General features: G+C 35.3%; 2 protein-coding genes and 1 pseudogene across 2 annotated transcripts; 1 reads left to right on the forward strand and 2 right to left on the reverse strand.

Moving 5' to 3' along the window:
• Nucleotides 1–542: 542 nt before the first annotated feature.
• Nucleotides 543–7,248, reverse strand: LOC133303826 (EID1-like F-box protein 2; annotated as a pseudogene).
• Nucleotides 3,038–5,223, reverse strand: LOC133303841 (loganic acid O-methyltransferase-like). Its single transcript, XM_061503810.1, has 3 exons — nucleotides 5,107–5,223; nucleotides 4,148–4,795; nucleotides 3,038–3,382 (listed from the first exon to the last, which is right to left on the reverse strand). The coding sequence occupies exons 1-3, from the start codon at nucleotides 5,221–5,223 to the stop codon at nucleotides 3,038–3,040; spliced, it is 1,110 nt and encodes a 369-aa protein (XP_061359794.1).
• A 2,768-nt stretch (nucleotides 7,249–10,016) lies between the features above and the next one.
• LOC133303835 (26S proteasome non-ATPase regulatory subunit 6 homolog) lies at nucleotides 10,017–17,861 on the forward strand. Its single transcript, XM_061503803.1, has 7 exons — nucleotides 10,017–10,273; nucleotides 15,914–16,004; nucleotides 16,091–16,236; nucleotides 16,334–16,553; nucleotides 16,662–16,770; nucleotides 17,248–17,416; nucleotides 17,526–17,861. Exons 1-7 carry the CDS (start codon nucleotides 10,017–10,019, stop codon nucleotides 17,701–17,703), a joined length of 1,170 nt encoding a protein of 389 aa, XP_061359787.1. The 3' UTR covers nucleotides 17,704–17,861.
• The last annotated feature ends 772 nt before the right edge of the window (nucleotides 17,862–18,633 follow it).

Consider the following 18,633-nt stretch of genomic DNA (forward strand, 5'->3'; position numbering starts at 1 on the left):
TAGTTTTGATTATTCCGCAAGGTAATAAGGTTGTGGTCATGCAATTGGTTATTTTAAACTCGGCGTTGTTAAAAAGGAAAAGCAAGTAAGTTTTACAAAGAAAACGAAAAATTTATCCGGGTTTTTAATTGAACCAATGTGATTGTAACTGCGCTTAATATCATAAAGCAATGTTAACAAACCGGTTCTAGAACGGGGTGTTACAGCACCCCTTTAGCCGGAAACATAAAATTGAGTCAAAGGCAATCCGAGGTCTGATGAGGAGAAAGACGAGATGTTGAGAATCACGTACCAGTCCGCCCTCGGAAGCTTGATATATGCGATGGTGTGCATGAGACCTGACTTGACATATGCTATTGGAATGTGAGTCGGTATCTTTCTAATCTCGATAAGGAGCATTGGGAAGCCATCAAGTGGATCTTCAAGTATCTTAAAGGAACAGTAGATTTATGTCTCCACTTTGAATATGGTAAAGCTGAGATGGAAGGCTTTACAGATGCTAATTTAGAGGGAGAAACCGACTCGAGAAAGTCAAAATCAAGTTACTTGATGACATTTGCAGGAGGTGTTGTCTCCTGGCAATCGAAATGGAAAAAATGTGTTGCCCTTTTAACAACGAAGGCCGAGTACATAGCGGTGACTGAAGCATGCAAGGAGATGATGTGAATAAAGAAATTTCTCCTTGAACTCGGCCATGAGAGAAAGAGGTACGAGCTGAAATATGACAATCCGAGCGCAATTCACTTGGCAAAGAATTCGATCTATCACTCCTTCACTGTATACATTGATGTGAGGTATCGCTGGATCCGGAATGTGGTAGAGGATAGACAGCTCAAACTCGTCAGAGTTCATGCCGACCTCAATTGGTTCGACATGATAACCAAGCTGGTACCAGAAGAGAATTTGAAGACTGCTGTAAAGGTGTCAGATTGCTGAACCTAACGCATTAAAGTCAGAAGACGGAGATTTGTTGGGGTTTGTTTCTCCATTTAATGTTTGGTGGTTAAGCATGCACCTTATTTATAGGTGTATGGCTCAATGTCTGCTCAACCACCTCAATAAATGTTGCCTGCCTAATTATTGGTGAAGATTCTAGAAGAAGATGTAGGATTTTCTCCTTACCTTTATAAGCTTAAGAAAACCTTTGTAATAGGTTAGCCTAGCATGTGAGAGAATCCTCTAAAGAGAAGTTTGAAAGTTAGACCTCTTTATAGAAGGTCTTTGTAACCACCATTGTTGGTGAAGTTTGAGTGCACCTCTAGTGTGACTAGGAAAGTATGAACTCTTTGTAATCCTACTATTCATAGTGGATGATTTTCTGGACTAGTGTCTTGTGATTTTTACTTCTTTACATTAGAGAATATTTTACATGTTAAAATTTGTTGTGTTTTTCTCTCCATCTCTCATTTATGCATATTTCTTGTTTTTGCGATTTGCCATTCGGGTGATTTCGAGCTGACCTCGAAGTCCTAACCTGCGAATTGCTTCAGCATTGATTAAAGGACCCCATCCCAACAACTGATGATCCTTCAATGATTTTATATTATATCTCTCTAACATTGAGACCAGAAGTTATGGTTTTTTCATAAATTTCATATAGAAATTGCAAGGAGTACTTGCAAAATTAATTTTAGCATTGACAGGATTTTCTCCGGAAGGGACAACCATAAACATTTACATTTTTCCAAGTTCTAAACTTGTAATGATCTAATCTCTTGGATTGGGTTAATAGTTGCTTACCGAAGAGTACATCCTACTTAGTTGTGTTATAACTCATTTTTCTTTTATTTACCGAAAACTCATTTTTCTTTTATTTACCGAAAATATAAAGAATACCCATTTGTTCAGTCTGCACGTTAAAATAATATATTTTTTTATAATTTTTCTTGAGTTGTTTTGTACGCACCCTTTTCGTTAACAATAAAAAGGAATACATCTCTATCTCATATTATATCATCTTTTGGTGAACACTAATGATTTGATGGGGAATTTAATTGATATATTGTGAATGTAAAAATGTTGTATACTTTAATTGATATATTGTGAATGTAAAAATATTTTATACTGTATTTAATAATGTGTTATCATATTATTTATTGGATTTAATGAACCAGACTAATCGGATAATTGATATATCAAAAAAATTTAATGATATATTATTAAACCATAGTGTAAAACTATTAAAACTAAACTCTTTAACATGATACTTTAATGACAGTGAGGGCATGTTTGTTCTATAGTATAGGATAAGGCTGATAGTATAAGACCTGATAGTATAAGACCTGATTAAATTTTAATACTATCCAGCGTTTGGTATGGTATTGTATAAGATAATATCCTCCAATATTTTAAAAATTAATATATTAAAAAAATTTATTTTAATATATTAATATTGAAATGATATATTAGTTCTTGAGAATTGTATTTGTAAGCAATATTAATACATCAACTCCTTATCAAGCTTAATCTCACTCCCTTAGGCCTGATTAAGTTATACATCATTTTGATGTATTAAGGGGTTATGTTGTATAAGTTTATACTATACGATGATCACACCAAATAACTGAAAATATCATAACGTATAATATAAGCTTATACTATCAAGTCTTATACATCACACCAAACAAGTCAGAGTATTAGTATCTACATTATGGCTTCATATTTACTCTCATAGCCTTATTGCTGAGGAGACTTTCACGAAGCTCCTAAACAACCTCGAAGCATGGATGCTCCACCATTTTGGCTTGTCATATGAAAACCTGAATCATATGTACGTAACAGCAGAAAAGTGAAAACATCTAGCAAAATCTTAATGTTCTGATTTTATTATTGAAAAACATCAAAAAGAAATCCATTCAACCAAAAACAATTAAAGTACAAAGATCCACCCAGGTAGAGAGACACAGCAAAATACAAAGATTATAAAGAAAATCCATCACATCTAAGTTAACAAAAGCACAATCAAACCATCACCCAAAAAAAGAAAGAAAGAAAGATGACAGAGCATTAATTATTAAACTTAAGATATGAAACTCACTCACTCTTTACGCTTTAAAACAATAAAAAACTGAGTTTTGTCCCTATACTTTGTGTTCAGCAGTTCACTTTTGTCAGACAAGTGTTTGATAAGACGTTGGAACATTTCATTTGTAACTTCATTTCCAAACTGTCTGGTGAAGATTCCATCCATTGCAGCCCTCATATGACTTATACATTCAGGTATTGTGTGGCTGATGCTCTTTAACCATGGAGCTGGGTTTGTCAGCTCCATTCGCTCAATGCTAAATTGCCCATTTACTTCTATCATCTTTGTCATCTCCTCTGGACTCGGGGCATAGTATGGCAAATTGAATGAGTCAACTTGAGATTCATCAAACAGCCCCTATATGAAAATTAATATAAGAGTAGTTAATTAATAACCGTGTTTGTTAATATAACCAAGATATGTGACATTACCATATTGGCTTATAGCTTCCTGCACTTACACCTTGAGGATGGAATGAAAGGCAATTTAGATAAATGATTACTCCAAAAAAATAAAATTATTCTGAGTTAGAGACTTTTTTTTCTTGTATTAGAGAACATAATATAAACTATTAAAAATGCCCTCACCCAACATCTTAAGGTTTTGGGTTGAAATAGTTCTTAATATCTTGAGTGCAGTTCCGTGATTAGTTATTAAGCATTAATTGGTTATTAAAAAAAGAGAGGCAAAGAGTAGACCCCATCACAAAAGACTCCTCAACTTTACAGGGGGTTAGATGTGAAGATGAAGGTTAATTGATGCAGTTTTACTGTATATTTTTACAAAGATATTGTTTTCTAGATGAGTTCAGTCACAAAAAGAATAACTTTATAAATTATGTCAATGCAAACATTAAAAAAAAATAATCTGGATCAAATTCTGACTAATAATGGTGGGATGAGGGTTTATACATACAGTCTTACCTTTGTATATTTACAAATAGGTTGTTTCTTAAATTCAAATATACGACCATTTAGTCATAAAGAAACAACTTCATCACTCTGGGAGGCTCGTGCTCCTTTTTTTTTGTCAATGCAAATATTGCAAAAACTCTTTTCGTTCACATTTCCAATGGATGAAAACAAGAAACAATTAAGAATACAGTGTAGGAAGCTGAATTACCTCGTTTGAAATCTCCATGAGGACAGATCCCATACAATCATATAGCATACCGTTCATGGTGTCAGAGAAAGGCATACCATTAGGAACACCTTTCGTGACAATGACTAGCATGCCCCCAGGCACAAGTTCTATAGCCCGAGCATCCAAGAAGTTCCCCGCATCCTTAGAAAATTGATCAGCATATGCATCAACCACTTCCTTGGGAGCAGTACTTGTGTAGTGAATTCTTCCCTTGTTCATGTCTTGTAGCTTTTCTGGTGACTTTGAAAGAAAATGGAGTGCATAAATAGAATACGCAAAATGAATAGAAGATTCAGGAAACAATCGATCATAGAAAGAACCAGGCACACCAGCCGAAAAGTATTGTCTATCTTGAGGCAAAGAGGTGAAGAGGGTATTGAAATCGTTGGATGGTAAATCATTGAAGAACACATGGAACTCTGGCATTGCATCATTTTGACATTGGCTTTGGTACTTCTTTTTTATAGCTTCAAGAACATTCTGTGCAGTCATGAAGGTGTTTGGACCAGTGGCACATCCCAAATCTGCCACATGTATCATGTTTGAAGCAGAAGTAAGCTTTTTCACATTAAGCTTCTTGTGGATTTCTTCTTCTATCTTACTCTTTTCGGCGCTTGAACCTCGTTTCTACAAAGAGATCTTGTTTAGAAAATAGAATGACTCACATTGACATTTGCGTTTCTAGCTCAACTAATTTCTAGGATACTTTTTTCCTTGTAATATATATATATATATATATATATATATGCATTGAAATTTGATGTTTCCTTTTCCTTTATCAAGCATGTTTGAAATTCTTAATCAATTATGCATTATACCATGCTCTTTTAAGTTCAAACCCTTAAATGCAAAGTACATAACATTGTCCAAATTATCCTTGTAATATTCTTTTCTTGTTTTATTTTTTCTGAAATTGGTTAGTGAAAGGAACAATATACCTGAAAGTAAGAGTTTTTGGAATAGCTGTATCTGCCACTGCCTCCAATTGCGGGTAATGCATTGATTACCAGTTTAACTTTATCTTCATTGCAAATTTGGGGTGGCTGGTGATCCATTAGAGATTCCTCAATTTCGTTCGTCTATGTAAGAGACTGGGTAAGCTAGCTCGTATTATATAGAGGCCGATGTAGTGGAAGCATGCATTAATCAAAGAAGCATGCATTAAGTAATTGTTGATCATTAATTTATGTTAACTAAGCATATATTAATGCAATATGTCTTGGGTATGGATCATATACTAAATTGAAGTGATTGCTTTTTCATTGGCGGTAGGTATGCATTTGTCATTGGCGCTATGCATTTGTCACTTTTCTAGCTTGTCCATTTTGGAAGAAAAAAAAAAGTTGTAGTAAGAAGTAGACATTTCTTAAGTTGAAGTGATTTCACCTCCTATGTGATGAGTAAATCATGGCCTATAGTTGGAGAAGCATGATCCTTACCACCACTTTGGCTTCGCTTAAAGTTGTTAGGATTAGAATCTAAAAAATTGGGCTCTTAATTCGATTTTCCGGGACTAAATAATCTTCTTACGTTTGCAACTACAGCTTTGCCCAAAAATGATAATAATAACTGCGTGTTTTTCAGAACGAACAATGACATTGTGAAAACGAATATTAAGAATTTGAAACTCAAAAGTCAAAGCCAGCATGGGAGTCATCGTGAGGTTGGCGATTTATAGCATGCAGTGTACTGTGACTGTCAATTAGACTTCTTTGTTATGTTTTGCGGTCACAGTCGAGTTTTATTATTTATTACAGCTTTTATCGAGAAAAAATAAAATAAAATAAAATATTCTAATAAACATTACAAAGGAAAGAATGCTTGTACCATTATAGCTAGAGTAAAATTTCTTTTGAGTCCTAAACAAAAAATAAGATATCTACTTTAGTCTCTTATAAAAAAATTAGTCTCGAGGTCCTTAAGAAATTCAAAGTGGACCCATTTAGTTGAAATCGTGGTCCCTCACAAATTCAAAAAAACCTACATTAGTCACTCAAAAGAACTAAAATGGGTCCACTTCGAATTTCATAGGAACCAGACAACTAATTTTTTTTTTAGTAAATACCCTTTTTAGTCCTGACAATTTTCACGAAGCCCCTTTTGGTCCCCAACAATAAAAAATGCTCATTTTGGTCCTTAATTTTACAAAAATAGGGCCCAGTTTGTCCTTCCGTTAGTTGACATCCAACGACCCAACTAACGGAGCACACGTGGAACGTTAGTTTGTTGAGTCACCGTTAAGTATGCCAGTGTGGAAGTAATACGACGCCGTTTTGAACATGCCTTATGTCTTCTTGGAGTTTTGGACAGCTGACCTTAGCATCGAAGGCCTTATTTGGTCACTGACAAATTTATCAAGGCCCTATTTGGTCCTTAACACTAAAATACTCAAGATGTTCAATACAGACAATGGTAATAAGGTACATATCCCAAGCATGTGAGGGCAGACTGCAACTAGCACTTTGAGGGATCATTTTGGCCTGCAACATGATCCACAACTTTGCCTTACAATAAGGGCCGACTTCGGTTGGATAGAGCTTGTCACCTTTACTAATAAGCATCTTCCTGACCTTTGAGGTTGCAAATGACTTAAAAACTCCACGGAAGAATCCTACATCTCCCTCTTCACCTTGGTCAAGATGATCACAAGGATCAGACACATATAAAACATCAGTTCTGCATTGTGGCAAAAGAAAGCTCTTTCCTGATGTTCTAGAAAATTGAGTTTGATAAACAAAGTGACCAGGGATATAAATGCTATTGAACAAGCCACCTTTCTTGCATCTTGAACAATATATAAGCAACTTCCCTAGGGCCCTCCAATTCCCACCAACAATGTGGCTCCCACTAGATTGCAGATCATGCAACATCTTAGGAGCTTTTGTTTGACAAAACTCTTTCCATAGAACTCGCTTGGCAAGATCATCAAACCATTTGCACACACATGACAGAGTAGCAATTAGTTTGGGATTCCTATTCAAATTATGAAATACTAAGAATATCACATCTTCACTCAAATGCCTTTTAGTACATTGACAGCTAGCTGAGTGTATGCATCGGTACTGCTTCGTGAGAATCATTTTCTTCACCTACCAAAACTAATTTTTTTTATCAGTTTATAACAAATCTTTATCTGCAAACTTTAGGGTGTTCATAAAGTTGACAAAACCTAAACATGTAATTTCACAGTTAAATACTTCACGGTAATCAGGAAAAATAAAAAAAAACTGATGAAACCAGTATTGAACTATGCAAATAGCAATTTTATGATAATACATCAGAAGCAATTAATTTTATAAAAAAACCCACCTAAACAGGTTGCTTTCTAGAGTACTCAAAAGATAGTTCAAGAAAAGAAAACAAGAATTCTCGTATCCTTCCAATGCACTGGTATGCGGTGGATTGCCAGAGTACTGATACTTCAATTTCTTAGAAGTGTCAAATCCATAAAACATTGTTCTTACCTCCAAACTGAAACTGAAAGGTGCATACTCAGAGTATGTTTGGTTCAGTTTCTTGTTTTCATTTTCGGTTAATATGTTTTCATTATAATTAAAAAAATAACAACTTGTATTTATTTTGCTAACGTGTTAAAAATGTTGCTTCCAAACAGGCTCTTACATACATGAGTTCCTAAAAACTAGAAATTAAGTTAGAAATTCAAGTGACCCTCAATTGATTTCGAACCTAGTTATTACAGTGACATACAACCTTAAGCCAAATCTTCAATATTCATGCATCTACGAGTTCAAACTTTCCCAAATCATCCACGAAGTTGCCCAGCTCTGATTAACAGTAAATGCCACAACATACAAAAGATAACTAAACACATCTTCAGAAACAACATAATCACCAACCACATAACATCAAGTTCTAATACATTTTCTCAATGACTCAATCCATTTCAACCAGCCCCAAAATTTCTACTTTGCTGAGACACACCCATAAATAACAGGCAAAACAAGTTAACACAATTCCAAACCCACCCCTGAATACTAGAATTCACACACAAAATAATAAATTTCAAAAAAATAAATAAAAAATAAATAAATAAACCTTAACTCAGATGAGGAAATCAACCAAAACAAGATTCTAATATAATCCATCTAAAAAACAGTAGATTTTTGATAGCTTTTGGAAGTTTTAAAATTGATTTTTCAAGTTACGGGTTGCGATTTTTCTTGGCACAAAAATATATGATTTTTGTATTAAAAATAATATAAAAGAATGGGAAAACAAAAAGGAACCAAGGCTCTATTTGATTACTATTTTTAAAAATAGTTTTTTAGTTTTCAGAATAAAAAAGCAAAAAAATTCGTTTGGTAAGGCCTGTTTTTAAAAAAATAATTAAAAAAATGTAATTGTTTTTAGAATCAAATTTAGAGAACGTGTCTGAGTTGTTTTTGTTTTTTGTTTTGATTTTTAACTTTCAAAACAAAAAAAAAATAGAAAACAACTATTTCCATAATTATTCTATAAAACAGTTTTAAGAACAAAAAAAATCAAAACACAGTCAAACAAGCCCTAAAACCCTCAAACTAATTTTTGTTTTACATCAATGAAACAGTATCAATTTAAAGAAAAATTGAAACTGTCATAATATGAACCTATATTTTGTAACAATAAATTCATGAACGAAATTCCTTCGCTATAGAAAACGATTTCAAACAATTTTTGTGTCAATAGATAACTAAAGACTTGTTTTTCAAAAGCTCCAAAGCAATTTAAGGTTTCAATGTATCGATTGAAAATAATTTGAGAAATTTTCTAAATTTTCATGTAATAAAACCCAGAAATTCATATTCGTAATTTTCTTAGAATACTCAATAAAACATGCATATGATATATGGTTAGAAAACTCTCATCACGCAGAACAAAAATCCCAAAGTTTTCAAGATCAATTACAAAAATTTCCAAACGAAATTTTATCATGAACTTTAGGTTCAATATTCAAATTTAAAATTATTTTAATAAAAAAATTGGGTCTTATAATCATATATGTATTGCTTTGATACCAAATGAAGAAGATAATTTTCAACTCATTGGTCAAACTCTAGAGCAGGAACAAGAAAATGTTAATGCATGGAGGACTAGTATAACTTTAGATATGTTGAGAGTTATTACTTAGTAATCTTGAATGCTTGTTAAAAATTATATTATATTTTACTGATTGAGAAAAGGGAGAGGTTATATTTACTACCTATTTTTCTTACTACTTGTTACTACTAAATTCTAACCGTTGATTTCTGTCAATCTAACGGTTGTAATTTATGGGATCATACTTATTAATTAATTATTAATTTGCAATAAATTATAACCGTTAGATTGACGGAAATCAACGGTTAAGATTTGGTAGTAACAAGTAGTAAGAAAAATAGATAGTAAATATAACATTTCCCGAGAGAAAACTATATTATATTTTACTTTTTTTTTATTAATATGATTGCATTTCTTTGTTTTTTATATTGATTCTTGTAATTTTGAACGTTTGATAAAAATTCATATATTTTTAAAATCTTATAAATCCATATTATCCTTTCAAATCTATAAATTCTATTAAAATCCAATCTTATAAAATGTCTTTTAATAAAGTCTTTAAATCCCTCCAATATTAAACGGTCTTTTAAAAACTATAAAAAAAGTTGTAAAAAGAAATTTCTTTTAAAATCATAATCCAATACTCTAGTTAAAAAACCAATCACAACTTCTCCTCCAAGGAATAAAAGTGCAGTGTTTAAAAGGATGGATCGATAATAGTATAATGCAGTGTTATGTTATGTATGCATAAAAGAGCGGTATCTTCTTGTTGCTTGGGTGAGTAGGCAAAGTGTTAAGGTAATCATCGTGAATGATGGAAGGAGAAGAAGGGTCTCATCAGCAGCCACATCTTGTGCTCGCTAACAAGTTGTTCCTTCTGAGCCTCCACGATGTCTCTGACATCGACAAGGTTCGTCTCAAAGAGGAGGTTTTCACTCACATCAACAACGATGATATGCTCCCTTTGTACCAAACCCTAATCGCTGATTCCGTGTTCGACGCCGATCCTGCCCTTCTGGACTCTATGCGTGCTAAATTAGACGATGAACTCAACAAGCTTGATGAAAAGTGAGCCTCTACAATTTCAATTCTTCCTTATTCCCGCAATGTGATTGCAGTTGCTTCTGATTTTTTTGTCCAAGTAATTAATTATTGTCCTTATTCACTACTTGTGTATTGGGTTTCATAAGGAAAGTTTCTTGTCAGTCTAAATTGTTGAATTAGGAATTGGGTTTCGTATAAAAGTTTATTAAGAAGTAATAGATGGATCACAATCAATGCATTTGCCCTTTTGTGATTTCCAGATATTCAAACTGTTAGTTGAAAAATTGTTAGCTTTGTAATCCTTGTGCTTATAATTTTCCATGTGGTTGCTTTTTCAGGATTGCTATTACGATCCAAAGAACTCAAGGGATTCATGAAAATGAAGTAATGAATATTCACACTAATTCTGAATAATACAAAGATGTATATATACAAAGAGCAGAGAGCTCTCAGATAAGGAAAGCTAAAGAAACTAACCACTAACTACTTTCCGTAAAAGCAAGAACTACTTCTAACTAATAACAGAAGCTAGTTAACACATAAATAAGCACACGTGGCATCTGCATTACTTTCTTCAGCCCCCCTCAAGGTGGGAGATGTGCATCAAATAGCCCCAACTTGCTGACTAACTCCTTGAACATTCGTGGAGCCAATGGTTTAGTGAATGAATCTGCTAGCTGTTCAGAACTGGAAATTGGCAGCAGATGGATGAGCCCACTATTAATTTTCTCCCTAACAATATGACAATCTATCTATATATGCTTTGATCTCTCATGAAAACTTGGATTGTGAGCCAAGTTTATAGCAGAACGATTGTCACAAAATACTGCCATTGGTTGCATCAATTGGACTCCCAAATCATTGAGAAGGTACTTGAGCCACTGCAATTCACATGTTAAACTTGCTAGTGCTCTATACTCAGCTTCGGAAGATGAACGAGATACAGTATTCTGTTTCTTTGATCTCCATCCAATCAAGGAAGATCCAAAGAATAAGCAATATCCAGTGATTGAACGCCTTGTATCTGGACAAGTTGCCTAGTCTGAATCTGCAAATGCACTGACTTTGGATTCATTCTTAGCTGCAAAGAAAAGCCCTTTTTCCTGGGGTTCCCTTAAGATACTTCAAAACTCTAGTTACAGCTTGCATATGAAGATTAGTGGGGTTCCCAACATGCTTACTTAATTGTTGAACAGCATAGCTAATATCAGGTCGTGTTGTTGTTAGGTAGAGTAATCTCCCAACCAACCTTCTATAGCTACTAGGATCTGAGCAAGGTTGACCTTTCTCCTTTTCTAGCTTTGTACCAAGTTCCATTGGAGTAGAACATGGTTTAGATCCTAAGAATCCTCCATCAGCAACTATTTCAAGTGCATATTTTCTTTGGTTAATAATAATTCCATTTGAGGAACGAATTATTTCTAACCCAAGAAAGTAATGAAGTGCACCCAAATCCTTGATACGAAACTGATCATCAAGGAATTGTTTTACATTTTTGATTTCCCCCTCATCATTCCCAACGAATACTATATCATCAACATAGATAAGAAGAGCTGTGAATGAACCATTCTTCGACTTGGTGAGAAGAGAATGATCTGCTTCAGATTGAGAGTAGCCAATGGATCTCAAAGCAGAAGTGAGCTTTGAATACCATTGTCTGCTGGCTTGTTTCAAGCCATACAATGACTTTTGTAATCGACAGACTTGATTAGGCTTCGAGCATGTGATGCCAGGAGGTAACTCCATATACACTTCTTCATTCAAATCTCCATGAAGAAACGCATTGTTGACATCCAGCTGTTCCAGTATCCAGCCATTTGTGGATGCAACTGCAAGAAGAGTTCTGATGGTTGTGATCTTAGCTACTGGGGGAAATGTGTCCAAGAAGTCAACTCCTTCAAGTTGAGTGTAGCCCTTTGCAACTAAGCGAGCTTTATAACGCTCAACATGTCCATTAGCATGGTATTTCACTTTGAAAACCCACTTACACCCAATTAGTTGCAGCTTGCCAGGAGGAAGATCAGTGAGTTGCCATGTATGGTTCTGTTCTAAAGCAGAAACTTCTGTATTCATAGCATCATGCTAACATTGATCTTTAATAGCTTCAGAGTATGTTCGTGGCTCAGCAATGGTTTGAAGGTTGAAACATAAGGTTTTATGAGGAAGAGGGCATCTGTCATAAGATAGAATAGATGAAATGGGATATGTGGTTGTAGATGTAAGTGAACAATGAAAGTCTTAGAGATAAATGGGAGGTCTGCTGGTACGAGTGGATTGTCTAGAGGTATGTGTAGTGGGAGGTAGGGAGGGTACAATCATGTGGTTTTCATTGGCAAATGGATTGGAAATTGAAGTAGGTGAAATGGGTAGGGTGTCTGATAAAGGTGGTTGAAAAGTAGTGTCATCAGAAATGGGTAAGTCACAGATAGGAACTGTTGGAGTGATTTGAGGATTTGAAATGAAGAAGTCATCTATTAAGGGTGTAGACTGTGGAAGAAATAGGCATGACATAAGCATCATCACATCTGACTTCACTGTTATGATCAGAAAGTGGGAAGCATTGTTCTTGGAAGACCACATTTCGAGAAATAAAGATCTCATGAGAATGGAGATCATACAGTACATATCCCTTGGTGTCATCTTTGTACCCTAGGAACATGCATTTTCTAGCACGTGGACTGAACTTGTTTCTACTAGAAGATAATGTGCTGGCAAAACATAAGCAACCAAATACTTTCAGATGAATTAATATTGGTGAAGTATTATAGAGAAGCTCATATGGAGTACTGTTTTGTAATAGATGGCTACTCAGTCGATTGATCAAGTGCACAGCATGTAGAATTGAAATTGACCAAAATTTCAAAGAGACTTTGGCTTGAAACATTAAAGCACGAGCTATGCTAAGGAGGTGTTGGTGTTTCCTTTCTACTACACCATTTTGCTGAGGACATTCCACACAAGAAGTTTGGTGGATAATTCCTTGATTATCATAAAAATCTCTGATATAGAACTCTTGTCCATTATCACTTCTTATTGTTTTAATGGATGCACCAAACTGAGTTTTAATCAATGCAACAAAATTCTCTAGATGCTTTCTGGTCTCTCCTTTGTTTTGCATTAGAACTACCCAAGTATATCTTGAGTAGTCATCAACAACAGTCAGAAAATATTTGTATCCAGTGAGAGAGGGAACAGAAAATGGTCCCCAAATGTCTACATGAATGAGCTCAAATGCTTTAGAGGCTCTAGTGGTACTCACACTGTATGGCAATTTTCTTGTCTTGCCATATGACATATGTCACAGGGAGTACAACCCTTATTACATTTTATGAAAGGAAACCTACTACACATTGCTCTCAATACAGAGTCTGAGGCATGTCCAAATCGCAAATGCCACAATGTAGAAGCATCATTGACTGTGTTATTTACATATCTACTACCAGAAACATTGATATCAGAAGTAGTGATTTCTTCCAATTTCCTGTTGTTGTATGTTTCCAATTGAAATAGTCCATTGCATAGTCTAGCTAAACCAATCACTTGCTGTGACTTGATCTGTTTAATGCAACAAACAGTATCACGAAAAGTAAGTTCACAATCAAGTGATTTAACTAGCTTGGCCACTGAGATGAGATTAACACAAAAATCAGGAACAAATAGAACATCAGGCAAATGCATATTCTGCAATATTTCAACAGATCCAGAGTGATGAGCCAAAATTTTTGAACCATCAGGTAGAGTAATGGAAACTGGATCAATATCATGCAAAGAAGTAAAATGAGACAAATTGCAAGATATATCATCCGTTGCTCTAGTGTCAAGGATCCAATGAAAATTTGTCTTACCAGAATTTTGTGTGCCAGCAGGAGTAGCAAAGGCTGTAGTGGTGGCTGTGTGAATCATGTTGACAGCATGGTTGTTGGAGTTCTCTTCTTCTCCATTGTGAACCTTCTTTTTCTGCAACATATTGATTATATTCTGGTACTGTTGTTGAGTCATAATCATCGCATCTTGTGACTCATTTCGTTCAGTTCTTTCATCAGCAAGGGCTGCATTTGCAGAAGAATTTCTAGGCCTCGATTTGAACCCTGGTGGATATCCATGCTTCATATAGCATGTATCCACTGTGTGGTTGGTACTTCCACAGTGTGTGCCTAGGCTTATTTCCACGTGGTTTTGGACCTTTCTCTTTATCGAAGTTACCATTTCGACGACGTTGATCCACAAAGTATGCTCTTGGTTCCATAGCTAAAGCTCCATGAACTTCAGAATTGAGTTGACGTTCTTGTTGTGTAACCAGTGAAAACGCCTTGTTCATGTTAGGTAATGGTTGAATCAGCATGATCTGTGAACGGACATATGAGAACTGATCGTTCAAGCCTTTGAGAAACCTGATCACTTGATCACGTTCTCGTCCACGTCGCATTTCATCAAGAGCTCCGCAGTAGCATCTTGGCAAAGGATTGAGATTATCCAATTCATCACACAGTGTTTTCATTTCTGTGTAATAATCAGAAACGCTTCTATCTCCCTGATGCAGACGTTGAATTTCCACGTGGTTTTGGACCTTTTTCTTTATCGAAGTTACCATTTCGACGACGTTGATCCACAAAGTATGCTCTTGGTTCCATAGCTAAAGCTCCATGAACTTCAGAATTGAGTTGACGTTCTTGTTGTGTAACAAGTGAAAACGCCTTGTTCATGTTAGGTAATGGTTGAATCAGCATGATCTGTGAACGGACATATGAGAACTGATCGTTCAAGCCTTTGAGGAACCTGATCACTTGATCACGTTCTCGTCCACGTCGCATTTCTTCAAGAGCTCCACAGTAGCATCTTGGCAAAGGATTGAGATTATCCAATTCATCACACAGTGTTTTCATTTCTGTGTAATAATCAGAAACACTTCTCTCTCCCTGATGCAGACGTTGAATCTCCTCTTGAAGATCTGCAACTCTAAACACATCAGATTGGGAGAACCACTCAGAGAGATCACGCCACACATCTGCATCATGCTCAATCCATAAAATGGACTATGAGATTGATTCATCAATGGAACGATGAATCCAGGACAATACCATTGTATTGCATTGTTCCCAAGCTGAGAACAGAGGATCCTGGTTATCAGGAGGAGGAAAGCTTCCATCCACGAAACAGAATTTATTCTTCGAAAGCAAAGCCATTTTCATGGCACGCAACCAAGTATGAAAGTTGCGTCCATTCAAAGGAGGAGCTACAAGAGCCAAGGAAGGATTTTCATTCGGATGGAGGTATAGTGAGTTCGCTGGATTTGACAAGTGATCAGAGTGCTCTGGTTCGCCATTGAAGAAGAACACAACAAGGAATCAAGCTGGAACAGGAAGAATGCTTCAACAGAAGCTAAGAAAATTCAAGAGGCTGCGATACCAGAGCTCTCTAGAGCTCTGATACCATATTACGATCCAAAGAACTCAAGGGATTCATGAAAATGAAGTAATGAATATTCACACTAATTCTGAATAATATAAAGATGTATATATACAAAGAGCAAAGAGCTCTCAGATAAGGAAAGCTAAAGAAACTAACCACTAACTACTTTCCGTAAAAGCAGGACCTACTTCTAACTAATAACAGAAGCTAGTTAACACATAAATAAGCACACGTGGCATCTGCATTACTTTCAGCAATTGTTGATGCGGAGGAAAATTTGGGCGAAAGTGAAGTTCGAGAGGCTCACTTGGCAAAATCCTTGTTTTTTATCCGGATTGGCAGCAAGGTATATGTGCCTGTTATAACTTATTTCTCTTTTCCTGCAGCTGCTCTAATCTAACTGGTCTTACAACATTGGCCCTTTTGAACCAGGAGAAAGCCTTGGAGCATCTCAAGGTGACAGAAAGTAAGACAGTTGCAGTTGGCCAGAAGATGGACCTGGTGTTTTGTACATTGCTGCTTGGTTTTTTTGACATGGATTTTGATCTCATTGCCAAAAGCATTGAGAAAGCTAAAAGGTAATTTTTTGAATTATAAATATCTCTTTAGTACTGCCCTTTACTATATTTTTTCAGTTCAGGCTTGGTTTTATGACTGTCTGAATCATTTTGACAGTTTGTTCGAAGAAGGTGGCTATTGGGAGAGAAAGAATCGGCTGAAAGTGTATGAGGGCCTGTACTGCATGTCAACTCGAAATTTTAAGAAGGCTGCCAATCTGTTATTGGATTCTATTTCAACCTTTACAACCTATGAACTTTTTCCCTATGACATATTTATATTTTACACAGTTCTAACAAGCATTATATCATTGGATAGAGTTTCTTTGAAGCAAAAGGTATTTTTATTCTATCATGTGGTCCTGACTCTATTTTATTTTTCCTTTATATTTCTTCTCAAATGTTTTGCATATTTCATGTTGTTAATTTTAGTTTATCTGTGTCAGGTAGTGGATGCTCCTGAGATCTTGACAGTGATTGGCAAAATCCCTTATCTGTCAAAGTTTTTAAACTCCCTATATGATTGTCAATACAAGTCTTTTTTCTCAGCATTTGGTAAGCAGACATCTGCCATATCTTGTTACCTTTATATTTGTTTCTTGAAGTTATTTTGGTTCTTCACTAGAGACACTTCATGCTACAAGTAATTGCTTGAGATTTTGTTTTAAGTCATCTGATGTACAGCAGGGTCTGCGAAGTGCTGGCAAATAGTTCATTTCTATGTATTTGAATTGAATTGAATCGATGATAATAGTTTTGATTCTGTTGAGATATATAAAACTATTAATGTAGCCTCACCGAACAGTTTAAGCTCTTGGGTTGAATTGGTTCTTTACATGGTATCAGAGCCTCGTATCCCAGGTTCGAACCTCACCGCCCCCACTTTTTTTGTAGTGGAATTTCTTTCTTCGCACAGGTAGGTGAGCCTGTGCATTATCCACCCTTCAAGCCCAATAGACTCTCGTGTGAGAGGGCGCTTAAGCTTTTGGGTTGAATTGATTCTTTACAGATTCATTTGGAAATTTATTTCAGCTGGTTTGACTGAGCAAATCAAGTTGGACCGTTACTTGCATCCACATTTCCGATATTTCATGAGGGAGGTCAGAACTGTTGTTTATTCCCAGTTTTTGGAATCATATAAGAGTGTTACAATTGATGCTATGGCAAAAGCTTTTGGAGTGACCGTTGATTTCATTGATTGGTAAGTGAATACATTTCACAGGTTCACTTTTGATTTAATATTGATTAATGCAAGGGTTTTAAATCCTGCTGGAGGCTACTAAGTACTTATTACGTTTATTTTCTTCCAGGGAGCTTTCACGATTTATTGCAGCTGGGAAACTTCATTGCAAGAATATTGATAAAGTTGCGGGTGTTCTTGAAACTAACCGCCTTGATGCTAAGAATGCTCTTTACCAAGCTACTATTAAGCAAGGAGACTTCCTATTGAACCGGATCCAGAAATTATCGCGCGTGATTGATCTCTGAGGTTAAGTCATCTCTTGTGATTCTAAATTACACCCCGATTTTTTTAGGGGGTCCTGGAGAGGGGAAAGGCACCGCGATACAGACAATATGAAGGGTTTTTTGTTGAATACACTTTACTAGGTGGATGTGACATTCCTGTAGTTTATTTAATTTCCAAATTAATGGTCAATAAACCTTTACTGAATTTCTTGTGTCTCAATTCAGTTTCAGCTATTTTATGAATGAATAATGCTAATGCTAATAATTACTTTTGACAAATGCAAGTACAAATGAGTTGGAAATCCTTTTTCCTTCTTTATTTTTACAGTTACATTTGAAACTTTGACCAGTCATGTGCGGTGTAAATTAACACCTGATTGTTACAATCCATTCACAACAATTTTAATAGAAATTATTTTATACCAAATAGCATTACGCTTTTTGAACATATGTTGGGGTTTAAATGCTTACATATAGGATTTTATATGATATTTTGTGACTGGTGACTGTGTGTGTGTTTTTAATTTTATTTTATCACTTATATGCTCTTTGAGCTCTTACGGTGAGATTCCCCTCATTTCAGACTCTGGTCACCCATGTTTGACCCGAGGCCTGCTATGTCTTGTACTACCTACCCCCACTGAGTAGGTAACTCTTGTTGAAAATGAAATTACAGATTATATATTTTTGGGAATATATAAATATAGTTTTCTTTTCTTTTCTCTCCTCAGAAAATGTGTCAGTATAGATGTTGTGTTTTTATTGTGCGGATATAGATACTCATACTACAATAATATATTAGAAATTTCACTGCTATGTATGAACAGTGAACCGCAGTTGACCCTTGCATATCAATGATATATATATTTCCTTTCTGACTTCCTAGTTTATATTTTTATTTTCGAAACTGGTTTGATATAATCTGGTACAAAGTCTACCTTTGCGGACTTT

The sequence above is a fragment of the Gastrolobium bilobum genome, unplaced genomic scaffold, assembly GCF_033153095.1.
Source record: "Gastrolobium bilobum isolate Gb01-03AN ecotype WA unplaced genomic scaffold, APGP_CSIRO_Gbil_v1 utg16919, whole genome shotgun sequence".
NCBI classification, from domain to species: Eukaryota; Viridiplantae; Streptophyta; class Magnoliopsida; order Fabales; family Fabaceae; genus Gastrolobium; species Gastrolobium bilobum.